The sequence below is a fragment of the Chelonoidis abingdonii genome, chromosome 1 (assembly GCF_003597395.2).
Source record: "Chelonoidis abingdonii isolate Lonesome George chromosome 1, CheloAbing_2.0, whole genome shotgun sequence".
NCBI classification, from domain to species: domain Eukaryota; kingdom Metazoa; phylum Chordata; order Testudines; family Testudinidae; genus Chelonoidis; species Chelonoidis abingdonii.
Genome location: NC_133769.1, coordinates 226962934 through 226983276, shown reverse-complemented (window position 1 = coordinate 226983276; position 20343 = coordinate 226962934). Strand labels below are relative to the sequence as shown.

Below are 20343 nucleotides of genomic sequence, written 5' to 3'. Positions count from 1 at the left end.
TCACTAGAGGAAAAGGTGTGTCCTTTATCTGAGTTAGCTAATGCATGGTAATTAACACAAGGTAAAATCCTCATAAAGACAAGGTAGTTTGTAGGTTTCACATGAATTAGCAGGTGAAGGTAAACCCTAGGCTCCCCATCGTCTAACTTGCAGACTCTTGAAAACTATAGACTGTCTTGACTTCACGAGAATTTTATCTCGTGTTGGTTAACTTAAGAACACACTTTTTTTCCTAGAGATGTACCCTAAAACCTTCACGGTTCAAAGCCAGTGGGTCTGTGTGACTATTTGGAAATCTGTTTGTACAATTTATGAATTCCATGTGAGATTATGAAGTCTCTATGAATCTTGACAAACCAGCAAAGTCCATTTTGAGTGTGGGGGTTAGTTGCCTTCTCTGTGGTCTCTTCACCTCCATGTTCGGCTGAAATGCTAAGTTGTAGTGGAGCCGAGCTAAGAATGGGGTGGTTAAATTGAGATAGGCCTCTACTAAAATACAAACATTGCAGACAATGGATTGGCTCCCAGCCAGAACTGGTTTGTCAGGGGAGAGGTCACCTAGCAACCAGGTAACCAGTTGGTAATGACCAGGAGGTCACATGACAGTCTGGAAGGTTATAAAAGGACAGGACCTGACTTCTTTGCTCCTTGGCTACTTTTTACCAGCTCAGGCTAAGAGGTGCTGCATGGGGTAGCCTGATGAGGCAGTGTGAAGCCTGCCTCCCTGAACACAGATGGCACCCCCAGGATGCCCAAGGGCAGGGTGAGCTAGAGGGAGGGGAAATGCATGTGTTTTATTATTTTTGTAAATCTGTGTATTTCTCATGTGATTAAGAAAAGAGCGATAATGTATTAGAATTCTTTGTGTGTTATATGGTACACCTATCATGTGGCCCTTTGAGTAATCCAGGAGGTTCAGATTTTTGGGTAGAATTCTGGGAGCAGATGTGCTTAAGTTACAGGGAGAGTCTGATGAGTCAGCATTGATAACAAGGACTGGGTAGAGACACTGCATAGTATAAGCTCTCAGGACAGGTTGCTAGATAGAGTTGGGGTTCTCAACCTTTTTCTTTCTAAGGACCCCCCGCCCCCCCAACATTCTATAAAAACTCCAGGCCCATCTATCCCTCAACAATGGTTTTCTTCATATAAATGTCAGGGCTGGCATTAAGGGGTAGCCATCAGGGCAATTGCTTGGGACCCCATGCCACAGGGTCCCCCTTGAAGCTAAGTTGCTCAGGCTTCTGCTTCAGCCCCGGGTGGCGGGGCTCAGAGCCCCAGGCTTCAGCCCTGCACAGCAGGGCTTAGGTTTTCTGCCCTGGCCCCCAGCAAATCTAACACTGGTCCTGCTTGGTGGACCCCCTGAAACCTGCTCGCAACCCCCTGGTTGAGAACCACTGAGACAGAGTGTCATAACTATAAAGGGAAGGGAACAGCCCTCCTGTGTACAATACTATAAAATCCTTCCTGGCCAGAGACACCAAAATCCTTTTACCTGTAAAGGGTTAAGAAGCTCAGGTAACCTGGCTGACACCTGACCCAAAGGACCAATAAGGGGACAAAATACTTTCAAATCTTGGTGGGGGAAAGGCTTTTATTTGTGTGCTCTTTGTTTTTTGGGGTTGTTCATTCTTGGGACTAAGAGGGACTAGACATCAATCCATGCTCTCCAAACCTTTCTGAACAAGTCTCTCATATTTCAAACTTGTAAGTAACAGCCAGGCAAGGCATGTTAGTTTTATCTTTGTTTTCTCAACTTGTAAATGTTTCTTTTTGCTAAGAGGATTTACCTCTGTTTGCTGTAACTTTGAACCTAAGGCTAGAGGGGGTTCCTCTGGGCTCTATGAATCTGATTACCCTGTAAAGTTATTTTCCATCCTAATTTTACAGAGATGATTTTACCTTTCTTTCTTTAATTAAAAGCCTTCCTTTTAAGAACCTGATTGATTTTTCCTTGTTTTAAGATCCAAGGGGGTTGGATCTGGACTCACCAGGAATTGGTGGGGGAAAGGAGGGGAGATGGTTAAATTCTCCTTGTGTTAAGATCCAAGGGGTTGGATCAGTGTTCACCAGGAACTTGGTCAAGAAGTCTCTCAAGTCTATCCAGAGAAGGGAGCTAGTATTTGGGAGTGGTGGCAGCAAAACCAGATCTAAGCTGGTAATTCAGTTTAGGAGTTCACATGCAGGTCCTCATATCTGTACTCTAAAGTCCAGAGTGGGGAAGGAACCTTGACATAGAGGATCTGTACTCCAAGATGATAGTGAGTCACCATTTACAGTTATATTTTGAGGCCTGTCTGTTAGCCTGTGTTTGATCCCTTTAAGGTATGCTATGCAAACATAGACTTAAGAACCAATTTTACTGGGTTGTTAGAAAAGGTCAACAAAAAAGTGCCTGGTATTTGTTTGTGGTGTCCATACTAACTTTTGTAAACAGATACCTGAAACTTAACAGAGAACTTTGACTCTATCTTTACATGAGACCAGAATGGTCTTACGCTATGAATAACAGACACCTGAAATTCTACTCACAAAGCTGTCACATCTTCTCCTTAGTTTTACATAGCAACTTAAGCACTCTTTACATTTAATTGAAGAATTCAGTTTAAAACATCATAACAATATCATATGCTTGGCTAACTCCTATGATCTGAACATCTTTCAGATAGAGTAAGTGAAATGATGGATGGTCACGCTTTAATCATCTAAAATCAGTCTCTCTATATACATCTCTGTTGTGTGCCAGTCACCATAGTGACCATCTTGTGCCTTGATTTCCTTCCTCTCTCTGTTCTTGTTTCCTTTGCTCACTTGCCCCTCCCCACACTCCTCCTAACTCAGCTCATCTAGCTATCTATTTAGTATCCTCCCCCATCCATGCTATATGCTCATTTCCCTTTGCATGAACTTCTTTTCCTGACCCGAGCCCTGATCCTGCAAATACTTATACATTAAGTCCCATGGGACTACTCACATGTTTAAAATGTTTGTTGGACCAGGTCCATAGTCTGCTGTGACTGCCCTCCCCTCATTAAGTCATTTCTCAAAACTTACTTCTTTGAAAAATGTTTGGGAACTATAGTCTTACAAATATTCACTCAAAACAACCCCAAAACTCCCTTTGCAGACTTCAAGGCTCACGCACTTACTCACTCAAGTGACCTCCTGATTGTATTGTCTTCATCATAACCCATAAAACCTTTCTGTGCCCACTCCAGCTCAGTTTTGTCATATCCTCCTGTTCTCATCTGAATTTATGTTTGATCCTGCAAACTTCAGACTTCAGCACACATGTAGAACTCACTATAGGATCAGGACCCTAGACAGTAAAGTACGTCAAGGCAGGTCCTTATTATTTTTGAAAGCCTCATGTGTATTTATGGTAATATATGAATAATAAGTCTAGGCATTTCAATAATAGATCAAAGCTGAAATGAATAATAATTAGAGATGAAGATAATTAATCTCAAGATAAATCTGTTATTTAGCAGCTAGTTGCTTATGACACCGAGACTGACTGAATTTGATTTTATCTTTATTCATTTATTATGTTCTATTTTGTATTTATATGCCCAATTATTTTTGATTAGTGCTATTATGCTTTTGCCATAAATCTTTTTAACTTGAATAAGGTTTTACATGGATTTAGGTATTCCTGTATAATGATGTATATGTGTGATTCTCCGGCATTCAGAGTCTTTCTGCTTTTCTATAAGCCCCTGCACTCACCCACCCATAATACAGCACAGGCTTCTAAAGCTGTGACGGAATTGGAGTATGGGAGAATTCTGGAATTCCACTCCAGGATAGCGAAAGGCTCAACTGACAACTGAATGGGTATATTCAGACAGACTGGAAAGGGTACAGAGGTGCAGTTAGCCCTACCTCTGTGACAAAAACCACACTGAATCTATTATAAAGAAACAGGAATTGGGAGAACTTTACTTTCTGCTCACAGAAAAGTTCTGAGTCTTGTTCTGTTCAATATCTTCATCAATTATTTAGATAGTGGCATAGAGAGTGCACTTATAAAGTCTGTGGATGGTACCAGGCTGGGAGGGGTTGCAAGTGCTTTGGAGGATAGGATTAAAATTCGAAATGATCTGGACAAACTAGAGAAATGATCTGAAGTAAATAGGATGAAATTCAATAGGACAAATGCAAAGTATTCCATTTAGGAAGAAACTATCAGCTGCATACATAAAAAATGGGAAATGACGGCCTAGGAAGGAGTACTGCAGAAAGGGATGTGGGGTCAACAATGACCGTGATCTAAATATAGTCAACGTTGTAATGCTGTGCAAAAAAGCAAACATCATTCTGGGATGTATTAGCAGGAGTGTTGAAGCAAGACACGAAGAGTAATTCTCATCTATCTTCTGCACTGATTTGGCCTCAACTGGAGTATTGTGTCCAGTTCTGGGTGCACATTTCAGGAAGAATGTGGACAAATTGGAGAGAGCCAGAAAGAGCAACAAAAATGATTAGGTCTAGAAAACATGACCTATGAGAGCAGAGAAGCTGGGCAGCCTTCTAGACAACAGTACGTTTGAGCATGAGCTTTCGTGGGTGCATGCATCTGACGAAGTGGGTATTCACCCACGAAAGCTCATGCTCCAAAACGTCTGTTAGTCTATAAGGTGCCACAGGATTCTCTGCTGCTTTTACAGATCCAGACTAACAGGGCTACCCCTCTGATACACGACCTATGAGGAAAGATTGAACAAATTGGGTTTGTTTAGTCTGGAGAAGAGAAGAGTGAGAGAGGTCATAACAGTTTTTAAGTAAGTAAAAGGTTGTTACAAGGAGGAGGGGAAAAATTGTTTGTCTTAACCTATGAGGATAGGACAAGAAGCAATGGGCTTAAATTGAAGCAAGAGAGGTTTATATTGGACATTAGGAAAATCTTCCTAAATGTCAGGGTGATTAAGCACTGGAATAAATTGCCTAGGGAGGTTGTGGAATCTCCATCATCGGAGATTTTTAACAACAGATTAGACGACACCTGTCAGGAATGGTCTAGATCAGTGGTGGGCAACCTGTGGCCCACGGGGCACACAGGGCCCATAGGGGTAATCCGCTGGTGGGCTGCCAGACTGTTTGTTTACATTTGCACAGCCGCCCACAGTTCCCAGTGGCTGTGGTTAGCCGTTCCCAGCCAATGGAAGCTGTGGGAAGCCCACCACTGGTCTAGATAATACTAGATACTTAATACTAGTATAGTAGATGGTAGACTGTAGATACTAATACTAGATAATGCTTAGTCCTGCTATGAGTGCAGGGGACTGGACTAGATGACCTCTCCAGGTCCTTTCCAGTCCTATGATTCTCTGTTACCTTGTAATATAGACTATATAACTTGGGGGGAGGGGTTACGTCTAACTTTCTAAAAAATGAGTAGCTTTAAAAGGAAACATTAATGGTTTAGTTATGTGTATTCATATAATGAGTATTCATATAACTATGAAATGGATCGACCGTCTTCACTACTGGTAATGCATGATGCTTCTCATACATCAAGATTGTGCCTCAAAAATATGTTTCTAAATTCAAAAAAGGTACCCTGTAAATAAAGATTTTTGTCTCTACAAGTTCTTGCTCTTCCTTAGAAACCTCATATTTCTTATTCAATAAAAATGATGTTTGGGAACAGTGATTACATTGTGAATTTAACTTGTCTTAGTACTAATCTGCATACATGCAGTTTTTAAACAGAACCATCTTGAAATGACTGTGGATCAGAACTATAGCTCTGTGAATAAGTTGTAACAAATAACTAACTTTACAAATTCACCCTGTTTTTCTGCTCATGGAATACCCATGAGCAGATAAAATACTCCTCAAATACACTATTCTAATGTATTTGACAAATAACAGTTTTGGATGCTTTATTCTACATTTTGAGTAGTTGAAGTTCAAGCTGTATTGCTTAACTGTGTGTGTCAGATGGGAAATGGAAGCAATATCATATTACCTAATGCTGATTTCCTAGACAATACTTACCTGTGTATTAAAGATTCACTTTCCACAAACATGTGCCTTTATGACTTTGATACTAGCCTTCTGTGGACATTTTTGGCAGTAAAATTCAGATCTTCACACAAAGCAAACCCATAAGGGGTGCAGACTGGCTGAAGCAAAATATATTTTAAAATTCAAATAAATACTTGTGGAAACATTTCTGTAGTCTTTGTCTAGCTCTCTTCAGAACATGTTTTTCCTGTAGCTCAGGGATCGGCAGCCTTTGGCATACGGCCCACCAGGGTAAGCTCCCTGCCGCGTCCACAGGTTTAGCTGATTGTGGGTCTCACTGACCACGGTTCACTGCTCCAGGCCCATGGGGGCTGTGGGAAGTGGCGGCCAGCACATCCCTCAGCCTGCGCCACCTCCCGCAGCCCTCATTGGCCTGGGACGGCAAACCGCGGACAGTGCGAGCTGCGATTGGCTAAACCTGTGGACACGGCAGGTAAACAAACCGGCCCGACTCACCAGGGGGCTCACTCTGGCGGGCTGTGAGCCAAAGGTTGCCCATCCCTGCTGTAGCTTATAGATTTTGTTTTAATCTTCATATAGAAGTTAACATCATCTGTGGTAAAAGCATAGGATTGGGGGTCCAGAAAGTCCTAGATCAGCCACAAGTTTTCTATATGATCTTGTGCAAAATATTCAATCCTATGCTGGAGTTTCCCTATCTGTACAATGGGAATGGCACTCTGCTTCTCTGCCTCACAGGATATTGTAAGGCAAATTAATATTTTTAAAATTCTTTGGGATCCTTTGACCAAAAGAACAATAAAAGTTCAAAGAGCTATCGTTCAGAAACTTACAAAATTTAACTGGATCATACATTTTACATTTTGACACTTGATAATCATATTCTAGCCACATACTGAGACATTATCCACCGAGTTTAACAATACTGAAATAGTGATTGTCATAGTTCTGAGCAACTACACCTGTATTTCCTCTCCAGGGCTCACCAAGGACAGCCACTTTTAGGATTCTGGCTCCTTAGCCAGCACCTCTCTTCGGGGGGAGACTTGTGTCTCTCTCGCACCTGAATGAGCTTTTTCCAGGCTGCACAGTTCCCTGCCTACCCTGTGTTATTCCCAGAAAGCCAGGCCAGCACCTGTACTTTGCTTATTCTTCAAAGACTATGAACAATGTAATTGCCAACAGTTATAAGTTATCACAGAGCCCTTTCGAAACAAGCACATTTATTCTTAAGGTGAAAGTGTTACAGAAAAAACATAATAAACACAATAAAAGAACTTATACAAATGCTACTAAGCTTACCAGAGATCATCCCACCTCCAACAAAGGCTCTGGTAGGTGAACAGCCATTCAGAGGGGTTTTCTGTGGTTACAAATTCATAACAAGGACAACTATGCACAGTTCATTCTTTCCTATATAAAGTTTGGGCCTTTGATAGAGTCCTCAAGTAACAGCTGATCAGCAGACACTGGCTCCCTCCTCAGGGTGCAGCTGCAAAAGGTTGTGTCTGAAGGTGGGAATTTGCATTCACCTCCTTCACAGGTATTTCCTAGGAAATCTGCTTAACTTTGTCCCAACAATTCCTGCTTGTCTGGCACATTGTTTACAATAGGCCTTTGATACTCTCAACACTTCCCAAAATAATGTATAAACTTTACATTTAATACAATGGAATCCAAAGCTACTTAAACTTAATTCAAAAAGGTTTCTCAAGGATATTGCAGGAAATTGATCCATATGGCACAGTGGTGATAAACTGCACACCCTATTTTCATGCTCTCTGGTGATTCATATATGGCCTTGAAACTTTGCGGAGGAATTGGAGGTTAGCTGGTATTTGCTCCATTTTTTGCAAGATCTGCCTATTTCAGAATGTAGCATATGAATATTTGCATTTTCATATTGCTGCTTTAGTATATAGACTTCGCCATAATTATCCATGCCTTTACATTCACCTTGTATTATTGCTGTGTGCTGTATATGGAGGCTACCCTTGAATGTCACTTGGAAATATCAGCTAGTGCAAGATGTGGCTGCTGCCTACTTAGGGCCTGATTCTGCAACTCTCACTCAAACTGTGTAGTACCTACTTACATAGGTAGCCTTATTGAAATCCTCTTATTCCATCTTAATCTTTAATCTTGACCATCTAATATAAAACCAATAGGACTACACACATCAATGCAACTTCATGCCTAGGGTTCCTAGGTGCTATGGTAATATAAATAATAATTAAGCACATGCATAAATGTTTTGCTGAATAGGGATGGACTTAAACATGTGCTTAAGTACTTCTTTAAACTGAGAAAGATTACCTGGTCTGTACAATGCTGTCTATAATTTTTTTTCTAATCTCGGCAGTGTGTTTTACATTGATTTATTTATTTACTGCATATTACACACTAGATACACTTTACAGAAGCCAGAATGCAAACCCCTGCATCCTCTGCAAGTGTGTTGCCAGCACAAAGTGCCTGAGGCCAAGCAACAGCGGTGGGGGTCCGTCGCCCGGTGTGCCGTGCCAATAAACACACTAGGGTGGAGAAGCAAACCAAGTTTATTTGAGATCTCAAAGCGGTGCAGGGAGACTGAGGCCTCAAATCAAGCACAGCTAAAACAAGCAGTCTGTTCCTTTATATCCCATGAAAACTTTTCTTGCTGACTAGCAATCTCCCGTTTCCCCTCCCTTTTCTGTCCGGCTGCAGCATTCTCTTCTCACACACTTCTTTGTCTTCCCCCTCCCTCTCCCCTTTCTGCTGCAAAGACATGTATGCTGTATCTAAAAGTGGCCTTGAAACTTGCTTCAATTTAGCTCCAGTGTATTACAGCAGGAAACTGGCTGTTACAATCAAAAAACTAACTGCTGACATTACATTTTACAGCTATTAACACATTAGGTTACACTAGGTTATGCAAAGTGTTAAACATGAAAGAACAATGGTTCATTAAGGCCTGAGCAGGAGGGCTTTATCGACACTCGTGGTCTTCCATTTTCCCAAGTTACCTAAATTTATGCCTAGTGACACCAACATGGGGGCTCTGCCTGTACAAATCTGCAGACTTGGAATCTTTGCTGAACACTGAGAGAATACAGCTGTGATCCTGTCAACACTTGGGGTGGTGTGTGGAAAGGTGTAGCTACATACCCTAGTGAAAGGCAAGCTAAGTCCATCTATGGTGTGTAGCTACACATTGCAGGAAAAAGCTCTGTCAACAGGGTGGCAGTGGGGAAAGGCTTTGGCAGCTCCCAAGTTCCACAGTCTTTCAATGTGGCAGGGAAAAGCTCCCTTCCAGACCCTTTCCCCACTGCAGTGAAAGACTCAAGCAACCAGAGCCTTTCCCTGATGCCAAAGCCTTTCTTTATGTACTCTACTCACCTAAGCAGTGCATCACTGTCTACCTGCTTTTCTTTACACCAGCTAGTGATACAAACTTAATTTCTTTTTAAATTAAAAGGTAAATTGGTCAGCAAGGAGAGGGCCAAGCGGGCAGGTGCTGGGATATGACACTTGGGCTCAGCCTGGGGTTTGAAAACATGGGCCAGGCTAACTCAACCCAGGCAGCTAAAGCAGGGACTCGGCCGTCCGGCCAAGCACCTCTGCTGCAGGGCTCTATTATAGTCAACTCTGGTGCTCGCTGGGCATAAACTGGGACCACACCCTACTCCTCGCCGCGGTGCAGGAGGGAGGCATGTGCTTGGTTCCCCCCCCCCCCCCCAGGCCAGAGGGGCTGCATGTGACCGGGGCGCACAGCTGATGGTGAGCAACGTCACTGTGCAGCAAGCTCATTGCAGGCTCCTCCTTCAGTGAGAGCCCCCCCCCACCGAGCATGCGCAGCTCGAGTCCCATGCACAGCCCAAGTTGAGCTATTACTACGTGAGAAGCCTGGCAAGCTCCCCCACTTCACTGCGCCTGCGCATAATCTACAAGCGCTCCTCTCGCAGCACCCTGTCTAGTCGCCTGGGCGTCTCAGGAAGCTCAGTGCGCATGCGCAAACTCAAAGGCCGCGACCCGCTGAAGGAAGCAGCAAGCGCATGCGCATCAGCCGCTATGGCTTTTCCTGGGGAAGGGAAGACGAGGGAGGTTAGATACAGCATGACGTAATCCAACCTCCCCGAGACCGGTTGTGTCGTCTCTCCTGTGTCCTAATCTCGGAAGTGTCCGACCAGAAAATGGGGCTGCCGCAGGAAGGTTCCGACACACGTTTAGTTCCGGGGGTATCTCTGCATGCGGGAACGGCTGCTGCCGCCGCCGCCACCTCCTCCTCGGTGCCGCAATGATCCCGATCCCGGTGGTGGTTTGCGTACTGGGGGGCTGGTGCGTCATCTACCTGGCGGACACGCTGCTGAGGGTGAGGTCGCCGGGGCAGCGAAGGGACGGGGGAGCGCTGGACCCCCGGCTGCATCCGGGGGGGATCACTGCGGGCCGGCGGCCCCTGCAGCAGCCGGGTGGAGGGGAGCCCCCCCCCGCCGGCCTTGTCGGGGGCGCCTCGCACCCCAGGCCCGGGCCGGGTTTGCTGCATCCCGAGGGAGCCCCGTGTATGTGTCTTAACGCCTTTAATACATGATCAGAGAAATAACAAGTAAAACAAAACTTCACCCACTTGGGAATGAAATAGTCCTAAAATAACCTCCAGGGAGTGTTACCAGGCTCCCTTTTTCCTCCGCGCGTTTGAAAATGGCGGTGGAGGTGGTGGGAGGGATTGGAAGGAAAAGGGACAGGGGCAGGGATGTGTGGTGGGTTAAATTGCTGCTTTAAGGATGCGTTTTTCAGCTGTATCAAGGGACCCGAGAGCAGTGGATCTCAGCCAGGAACCTGGGGCGCCCTGGGTGGCTGCGAGCAGGTGTCTGCCACGCAGGGCCAGTGTTAGACTTGCTGGGGCCCAGGGCAGAAAGCCCACATGTGGCTGAAGTCCAGGTCGCTGAGCCCCAGTACCTGGGCCTGAAGCCTGAGCAATGTAGCTTTGCGGAGGACCCTATGTCATGGGGCCCTGGGCAATTGCTCTGCTTGTTATCCCCTAACGCCAGCCTGGCTTTTATATGCAATAAACAAGTTATTGTGGAGTTTTTATAGCGTGTTGGGGGGACCTCAGAAAGAACAAGATTGAGAACCCTGCCCTAGGGCATATAGATTAGTGTCTCTTTTAGCATTTTTATAAATCTGACCAGGGCTGCCGGGGGGGGGGGCAAGTGGGGCAATTTGCCCCGGGCCCCTTACACGCCCCACGAGCTCTAGCCAAGAATCCCTTCCCTGGCTAGAGATGCCTTTTTAATTTTTACTTACCCGGTGGTGCTCCGGGTCTTTAGCGGCGGGCCCTTCACAAGCTCCCGGTCTTCAGCGGCGGATCTTTCAGGGCTGTCGAAGATGCGGAGCGAGTGAAGGACCTGCCAAAGACTTGGAGCGCCGTCGGGTGAGTACAAGTGCTGCAGTGGGTGGTGTCTTTTTTTATGTCTTCTTCCTCGCTTTGCCCCATCCCCTGAATTCTCTGGGATCATGGAAGTACTGTCGTCCACAGAGGAAGTATATTTTCATAACTAGCAAAACTTGGCTCAGTAAATTTTAATGTTGATGCTAGTTTGTTTTGTTGCTTGTCCTTTGAAAGTACATCCAAGTTGTTAAATACGTATATAAATGTAACAAACTTGAGAACAACGATTGTGAAAATCAAACATAGTGCTCCCTCCACGCTGTTCTTATTTTTCAGAGCAAAGGTCCTAATCCTGCAATCTTAATCACTCATGCCAGCCTTGATGAAACCTGGTTTATTTCAATAAAGCAAACATATTTAGATGTAGGCTAGGAGCAAAAATATTTTTAGAAATTATATAGGAACAAACTCTTAAAGATATTTTCTCTTAATATTTAGAAGATGAGCAAACAGGAGTAATAAGCAGCTCCCTCTGCTGCTTGCCTTGATAAAAAACAAATAAAGTTCAGTGAATAATGAAAGCAATATTTGCCAAACATTTTATAGAAAAATATTGTGATATTATGCCGACAAAAAGTTCAATAAGCTATTTGTAAAAATAAAACAGTTATTTAAAAAAATTGTTCACATTTTATTTGAGGAGATCTAGAACAAATACTGGCAAACAAACTTGAACTAGGCACTCCATTCATTAGGAGTAGTTGAATACAAGGGGGAAGAAATCCAAAATCTGAACTACGATCTTTCTTTCGTAGGTAATCAAAAAAAAAGACCAGCCATCAGGCTGTCTTCTGATTTTAGCTATTCAAAGGCTTTTTTTGACAAACATTTTTGGACTCTTACCCTGTAGTTGAATGTGGGCACAGCTTTTACACTTATGTGGAGACCCACTGAAGTAATTGGGACTCCAAATGGTCTGCCCATCTACATCTCATTGCAGTGTAGGGGTCTTGAAATGGGTTTCTCAGTCTGAGCAACCATCCCTTTTCTTTTTAGATCCCCTTTGATACTGCTCATCCATGAGCAAAGAAGAAAAGAAACTATATGGTTTAGAGGCAATTGAGTAGTTGACAGCAGTCCTGAGAGGACTCTTGAGGAGAGCAGGAGAGTCCAGGAAAAATCCCAAATTTGAATATATTTAGTCATCAGTCAATATCAGATGCCCTGCAGCATTCCTTCTGCACCCCAGCCCCTTGTCCTGAGACCGCTGCCGCACCCTGCACCCCCACCTTCTGCCCTGAGCCCTCTTCCACACCCCTCCTGCACCCCTGTCCTGACCCCCCTCCCGACTCCACACCCCTTCCCGCACTCCTGCTCTGAGCCCCCTCCTGCACTCTGCACCCCCTCCTGTCCTCCAGCCCCCTTCCCTGAGCCCCCTTGTACACCCCACATCCCTCCTATGCCCCAAACCCTTGCCCTGAGCCCCCTCCCGCATCCCTGTCCCAGTCCTACATTCATGGGCCTCCATGCAATTTCCACACCCAGATGTGGCCCTTGGGCCAAAAAATTTGCCCACTCCTGATCTCTGAGTAATTGCAGAGCCCCATTGTCTTCAGTCATAATCCCTAGAAAGTGTGGAATGTTTTCCTTCCTCCAAGCACAGGGGTGGGCAGGGGTTTGGGGTAACGGGAGGGATGTGGGGTACAGCAGGGGGTTGGCAGCGGCGTGCAGCAAGGCTAAGGCAGGCGCTATCAATCACAATTTACTCAAGCGATTAACTCAAAACAAATTAGCTTAATCATGGTTAATTGCAGTTTTAATTGCACTGTTAAACAGTTATAGAAAACCAATTTAAATTTATTATAAATATTTTGGAAGGTTCTCAACATTTTCAAATATATTGATTTCAATTGCAGCACAGAATGCGAAGTGTACAGTGCTCATTTTATATTATTTTTATTACAAATATTTGCACTGCAATTTTTTTAATCTCGTGATAATTTTTTAAAATCATTTGACAGCCCTAATATATTTATTAAAATAAATGTACACAGTCACAACACTTGTCCAGATTTCTGTCTTTCTGGGTGCAGCAATTGATCTTGGTTATTGTTTGAGTTCACCAGGAATGAAAATCTGCAGCTTTGTGCTTACTTTACAATCGCAGGAAGAGGCTGACTAAAGGCTGTTGTACATGACTCCGTGGGATGCATTTGCACTTTGGGTCACTCACTAGACTCCTGCTACAAGGTTTTATAGTTCCTACAAAGTGTGTGTTGTACACAATTTATTTCATTATTTTTGCATCATTTACTAAGCGTTGCTATATGCACACATACATACTCCATATACTACTCTTCTCTTAGTTGTACTGGATGTCATTACATGAAATCTAACTGAAAGCTATGTATCAGACTAACTTTCCATTGTTTCTTATAGTCATCTAGCTCTCTGAAAGCATCTTATGAAGATTGGCTGATGTCATATGGGCTGAGTTTCTCTCCTTTTCATATGCGATGGCAAACTGCTCTCTTCAACCGTCTATTCTACAGTTGGGGACGATGGAAACCCAGATTTCTTTATCTATGGTATAGTTTCAGAATTCTAGTTTGGCCTTGTGTTGGACAAACACTAGAAAACTTTCTTCTTATTAATCAGAATGGCAATAATTATTACCACATTGCTAGTTTTAAAATGTTCAGGTTATAATACAGCCTTGATAAGTTAGTATTAAAATCACACAAATGTAGTTGCAGTACCAATCTTCTTTTCTTTCTCTTTTTATAAATCCGTATTTGGCAAAATAGTGGCTGAAAAAATGGGGTGCTGTAAACATTGTAAATTCGTAGGTTATATATTTATTAGGAGACCCAGAAATAGCTTTTCATGTCTTGCAAGTTGTATCCAGCCCTGTACACTAAGCTCTGCCATGGTCACTGGAATATAGAAGTTAATGGAAGTTAGGTATTTTCCTAATCTAATTTCCCTGAAAATTGTCAGTGCACCATTGATACTTATAGTTTTAGGGATTATGAAATACCCAATAAAGAAATAAAAATTAATTTTTCCTGGTCTGCTCTGCTGAAGACTTAACATACTTTTTATTATATATATAGAAGATCCTCTTCTACTTTGTACTCTTTCAAAAACATATATTAGAAATCAAGTTTCTGTTTATTAAGTAACTGTGTTCATTAAGGAGATAAACAAGAGGCTGAGCTGTAATAATTCTGCAGCGTTGCTTAAAATGCTTGTTGGTATATTGCAGCAGACAAAAATCGTGCTATTATTACAATATTGGTATACTGCCTGCAGCTTTTTCCTGCAAGCATCTGAGTAGTCCCTCTGAAGTCAGTTAGACTGTATGCAAACAGTCCCAATTCAGAATTACACCTTTTGATGGGGAGGGCAATCTGAGAAATGAGTGGAACCAAATTCAGTACTCTGGCTGGCCAGAGGCACATATTTAAAAAGTTGCTTGCTTTGAGCCGTGACAGAAATCGGGCCACAAGTTTGGCTCTGTTGGCAATGCCATTTACTGGGCATTCTAAAGCTGTGTGAGGAGTTATGGTGCACTGCTGACATTTTAGCCTATATCCATTCTACACTTTCCTCTGCTGGAATTTTTTATGCTCCTGGCGTGAGTGATGTGCACAGTGGCTGTGTGGGTACTTTTGGCTGTGTGGGTACTCTTACAGCAAACGAGAACATATTGGCTTCCACTTGTCCCTTTATTTTAATTACAAATGCAAGCATCGTAAAATAAATGTGCTAACTGACTAACTCTTGATGAGGTTCAGTTAAAGGTGATAGTGGAACAATGAAACTGTTGGGAGAAGAGAGGGAAGCTGACAGAGACTTGCAATATTTTAGCCAGAAAATAAGCTTTATCTAATGCATTAAATACTGTGCAGTACCAATTTTCCCTCTGACCGGTTAAGAAACATTAATACAATTTTGCAAGTTATGATAATCTGAAAATAAGTATTTCCTGCTCTAGTGGCATGGAAACAATGTGAATCACTATCTAATCCTGACCCTCAACTGGGATGAGTTTTGTATACCATTATGACATTAACTTCTTCATTGGAGAAAAATGCAGTTCTACTCCTGTAGGCTTAAGCCTTCTTCTGGATTGCTGATACTTTTGTGGTCCTATACCAGATAGAATAGCACTGGGGAAGTTTTGACTCATTTTTGGTATGTTAGGCTGCACTGATACATTTAAGTGTCTTCATAATATGCAGTTGCTCATTTTATGTGCTCAAGACCATTTGTTTCTCTTTGTTTCAGGTTCAGTATAGGAATGGTGTTTGGCATAGTTGCCATGTTTGGTTCTGTTGTTCTTCTTGGAAAGACATTGATGCAGACACTGACGCTGATGATAGCTGAGGCCCCCACAGTCCAGAATGATCGTGTGTTGCAAGTTGTGGTAAGTGTTTCCTCTCTGTTTTTCAGCTTAAGAATTATAACCTGTTCTAAACAGATGTCTTCATAGAAGATGGCAGGCTTTTCTGATATTTAAATCTTCCTACACAAGATTAGAAGTCTCACCAATTATACCAAAAATGGCCATGTTCACATTCAGGCTTTTAAAAAAGAGGTAGCAACACATGAAAGAGTTTTTATAAAAAAAGCACAGAGGAATTTGGAATAGATAGTATGCATGTTGAATACTCAGAAAGTGTCATAATTACTAAGAATACCGGTCAGTTATAAGGATTTGCCTCCACTCAACTATTTAGAATCCCTACTTTTTGCAAGCAGGGGATAATGGGTTTGAAATTAGCAAAACAAGCCATGTCTGTAATCTGCAAAAAGATGAGTGTTTCAGTTTGTTTTGGTTCAGGATATCAGTAGAAGAGGGAAGGAAGGATGAACAACTGTTCAGGATAGTGGGAGGCAAAGATTATATTGTGAAGCTGATTATACACTTGAATCACTCAAGGATCATTTGTCGAGTTGGTGATCTGAGACAGGAATTTTTGTTATCTCTGTTGGCAGTGTCTGGTTACAGAGTTAATAACATTGTACTCGTTTATTGCATGGGTTTCTGATACCAGACACTAAATCATACAGTGCCAGAAGAAGAGAACTATTTTACAGAAGTGAAGAGTTTGCATTTAAAATGTCTTATCTCTTATTTTGGAATATCTGAGACAGTGAAGAAGGAATGACATTATCTTTTTAAATACTTTTAGTTTACAAGAAGGATTATCTAGCTAATTTTATTTCCTCTAGTATAATAATATGACCAGAGTGCATCTGGCGTCCCCCGCACTCATATAAAGTCATGTAAGGTTGTTCTGCACAGTTTACATCAATTTTATTGAATGTTTCCAGCTAAATATTCTTTTATTCTCTTTCCATCGATGTAACAATTTTGAAAGAAGTTAAGGTTCACTCTCTCTTCACATTTATATTATATTCTTGTACAGGAATACCGCCCTAGCTCCCTCATTTTGTGATCATAACATGGAATTGATCATATCATGACCTTCACAAAATGGAAGGTCTTTGTGACATACCTCTGTTGGGGGGCGGAATTAAAACTGAACCCTTGGGATATAACCTGTCCCTGTGAATTGGATCCATGAAAGTAGAGACTTAAGTTTAATATCCAAAATTGGAATGGACTCCCCAATGATATGAGGGCTGCTAATATAAACACATTTAAAGCAAGGATAGAGAAGTATTTAGAGACACCTAATTCAGAGATATGGGTGAAAAGTAAGATTTTCCTAGGCAGGTTTGTAATTTTTTTAATGTTCCCTATTCTACTTTTACCTTGAATTGTCACAACATACTTTTTAACCCTACCTTTCAAAGAGTTGCTGTATATTGTGCTATTGCCAGATGTTTAGAGGGAAAATGGGATATACTTTTTAAAATAAAACAGATATAGTTTGTGACTTTTTAAAACTAGTTTAAAAAAAAAACATATGGAGATAGGTCTATCTCATAGAACTGGAAGGGACCTTGACGGTCATTGAGTTCAGTCCCCTGCCTTCACTAGCAGGACCAAGTACTGATTTTGCCCCAGATGCCTAAATGGCCCCCTCAAGGATTGAACTCACAAGCCTGGGTTTAGCAGGCCAATGCTCAAACCACTGAGCCATCCCTCCCCCCTTGTCACATTACTTCAACATTCCAAAGGAGAATAGATGCTATATATCTGCCGTTTTGTTTTTGCACTCTTCACTGCTACTTTTTCCCTCAGAGACTATCATGATTTTAGAGCTTTATATGAAGCAGAAGTCTTCAGAGTGAAGTGTCATTGACTTACTCACATAAATCCAATTAGCGGTAATAAAGAGATTCAACACCTGGTGGCAGAAGAGTAGTCCCAGTGACAGGAACAGTTGTGTAGGACTGTCTCCAACTATATCTGTAGATCAGCCATCTGTCTGTTGCGTACCAATTTGATTATCTTTTTATAATTATTATAAGGTAAGTAAAGGAAAGGTGTATAGACACTGTACAAGAGAATAATAAACTTTAAAGAGGTAGAGATGCCTTATAAGAATAATTGAAAAACAGTCAATTTTACTTTTATAGCTATATATCTATATAATATTTTCTGTTTCTGTTTTCTGCCTCTACTCTTGTGAGTATTTGCATGAAAATAGAATGTTTGTCTCTTTACTGGTCTTCCTCTTCTGCTGATTATTCTCTACCAGTTGCTTACTATGGAAATTACTTCATCTGTCAGAGGTTGAAAGAAGCATCATAACAAAGGGTCCTCTTCTCATTCAAATGCCTTTACTAGAATTTAGAAAATCAAGATATCTAGAGATGACATTGTTTCCTAACAGAATGCTATTTTCAATTTCAGTATATTTCATGAAGGATTAGATTCCTTTTAAATACCATCCTCCCCTGGCCCTCCCCAGATAAGGTGGGAAGGGATGGGGTGGGGAGAGTGTGAGGGTCCCGGGCTAGGGGTGGGGGGTGGTCCCAGGGTTTACTCCCATGACCCCCAGCTTTTCTCTCCCCCCAAAATTTCCCCACCAGTTGCTGTCCTGGCCCATCAGAGTAAGCAGCTGGCGCACCGGGACACTTTGTTTGCTTACTCTGTGCTGGCGGATGCAAGGTAAACAAACCATCTCGGCCCACCAGCGGTTTACCCTGATGGCCTGGGAGCCAGAGTTTGCTGACCCCCGAATTACAGGGTCGGCTTATGAACGAGTCATAAAAATTTTCCATTTTTACTTATCCCTCTTGGGGCGGGGGGAGGTGGTTGGTTTATAAACGAACCAGCTTATGATTGAGTATATTCGAAGTATGTCTTAAAATAGGTTTTCAGACATTGAGTCTAAAAACTGTTCGATGCAGGGAAACATTCTGTATTCATGGTAGACGCATGATGCCAGCTTTCAGTGCTAATAGCAGTTTGTCCTTGTATGTGTCTGAGACATCTCTGCTTTTCTCTGCAGCTCTAACTTTTAATTAACACCACCAGTTGATGCAGAAAATACAGAAGATGCTTAATGTGGGGGAGCATGGCTGGCTTCAAATTGGTAGGGTGCCATAGTCAAAATTCTAACTCCGCTTCCCTCAGGAGCTCTCTCTCAAGTGTGGACACTATAGGACTGTGGTGCCTACTGCTGAGATTGGCATCATGGTCCTACTCTGCTGATAGTGACAAGCCTAGTCATAAATATTCTCTCTCTATTCTACTCTAGTTTCCTTTTCCCTTCTTTTAAAAAGGATTTTTAGTTTTATTTTAGTTGTTTGATTTTTTATAACTTTAGGTTAAGTCAGCAGTTCTGTGGGTCAGGACCCCAAAGTGGGTTGGGACTCCATTTTAATGGGGTCGCCAGCGCTGGATTTAGACTTGCTGGGCCCGAAGCCCAAGCCTCACCGCCCGGGGCTGAAGACCGGGGGTTTCAGCCCTGGGTGGTGGAGCTCAGGTTGGGGCTGGAAGCCCTTGGGCTTGGGCATTGGCCCACCTGCATGGGTGGTGCGACTTGGGCTTTGGCTTAGTCGTGTGTCTCTCCCCTGCCACCCTCTGGCAGGGGTGGCGGGGCTCAGGCAGGGTCAGACTTTTGTTGTCAGAAGGGTGCAATGAAGTTTGAGGAACTCTAGGTTAAGTGATTAACGCCTCTCTTATTGATTCCCACCTCTGGAACCAGTTTTTTCAGAGGCAAGCCTTTCTTTTTTTATCACTGCCTTTTTCTGTACCACTCCTCTTTTTCTTTTATTCAGTTTTCTCTCTATTTTTTCCTATTTTTTCCCACTCTCTTTATTGCATTGTCCTGCAGTCTATCTTTACTAATATGGTTGGTTTCTGCTTCTCCCCATCCTTACGTCTATCTTCATTTTCTGCTTTCTTTGTCTCTTATCTTCTCTCTGTTTGTCTGGGTTTTCCCTGTAACTTCTTCTTGTGTTGTCGATTTCCTCCTTGGATTCTTCAAGGTAGGAGCTTCTCTAAAATGAGAGAATGAAATAAATTTATATGCTTGGAATTCTCTAATTGCATCGAAGTATTGCTTGTGGACTTTTGGTAGTTTAGTATATCTTACACTGCAGCTTAAAAGCTAAGGAAAATTACAAAATGGCTGTCTTACTAATTGCTAACATCAGCTTATTGCGGTGTTGCCAACACTCATGATATTATTGTGTGTTAAAATTTCAGACTGATTTTGGAAGGCTCTGGTGATAAAACACAGGCAGTTCAGTCATCTTGCCTGCTCTGTTTGCAGTTCCCCCCTTTTAATGCTAGAGGTCACAATTTCAGTTTGTGCTGCTGGTGGTAGCCAGAGCTGCTGCCGCCTTTACTGGGGTGCAACCTGTGCTCTGAGGGGTCAGAGCCCATGTGTAGATGCTGCAGCACTGGGCATTCTCCAAACTCAGCAGCAGCAGTGACCTCATGCTTCCACTGCAGTGCAGAAAGCAGGGGTTAATAAAGGTAGGAACTCAGGGCGGCCTTTTCCCCAGCTGGCTTGGAACTGGGAGTAGCTTTTGGCGCCAGTCAGTCT

At 42.7% G+C, this 20343-nt stretch overlaps 1 protein-coding gene across 4 annotated transcripts in view; it reads left to right on the top strand.

Annotated features, from left to right (window-relative positions):
- The first annotated feature begins 10029 nt into the window (after nt 1-10029).
- MBTPS2 (membrane bound transcription factor peptidase, site 2) overlaps nt 10030-20343 on the top strand; it is a 33034-nt gene continuing 22720 nt past the window's right edge. The window contains exons 1-4 of one of the 4 annotated variants that reach the window (XM_075060021.1): nt 10030-10345; nt 13802-13950; nt 15656-15781; nt 18897-18956. In XM_075060021.1, the coding sequence (XP_074916122.1) occupies nt 10271-10345; nt 13802-13950; nt 15656-15781; nt 18897-18956 (410 nt within the window). In that variant the 5' untranslated portion in view covers nt 10030-10270. Of the gene's footprint in view, nt 10346-13801; nt 13951-15655; nt 15795-18896; nt 18957-19201; nt 20274-20343 lie in introns of those variants that run through there. The other 3 variants (XM_032781214.2, XM_032781215.2, XM_032781219.2) reach the window with 3 other exon arrangements.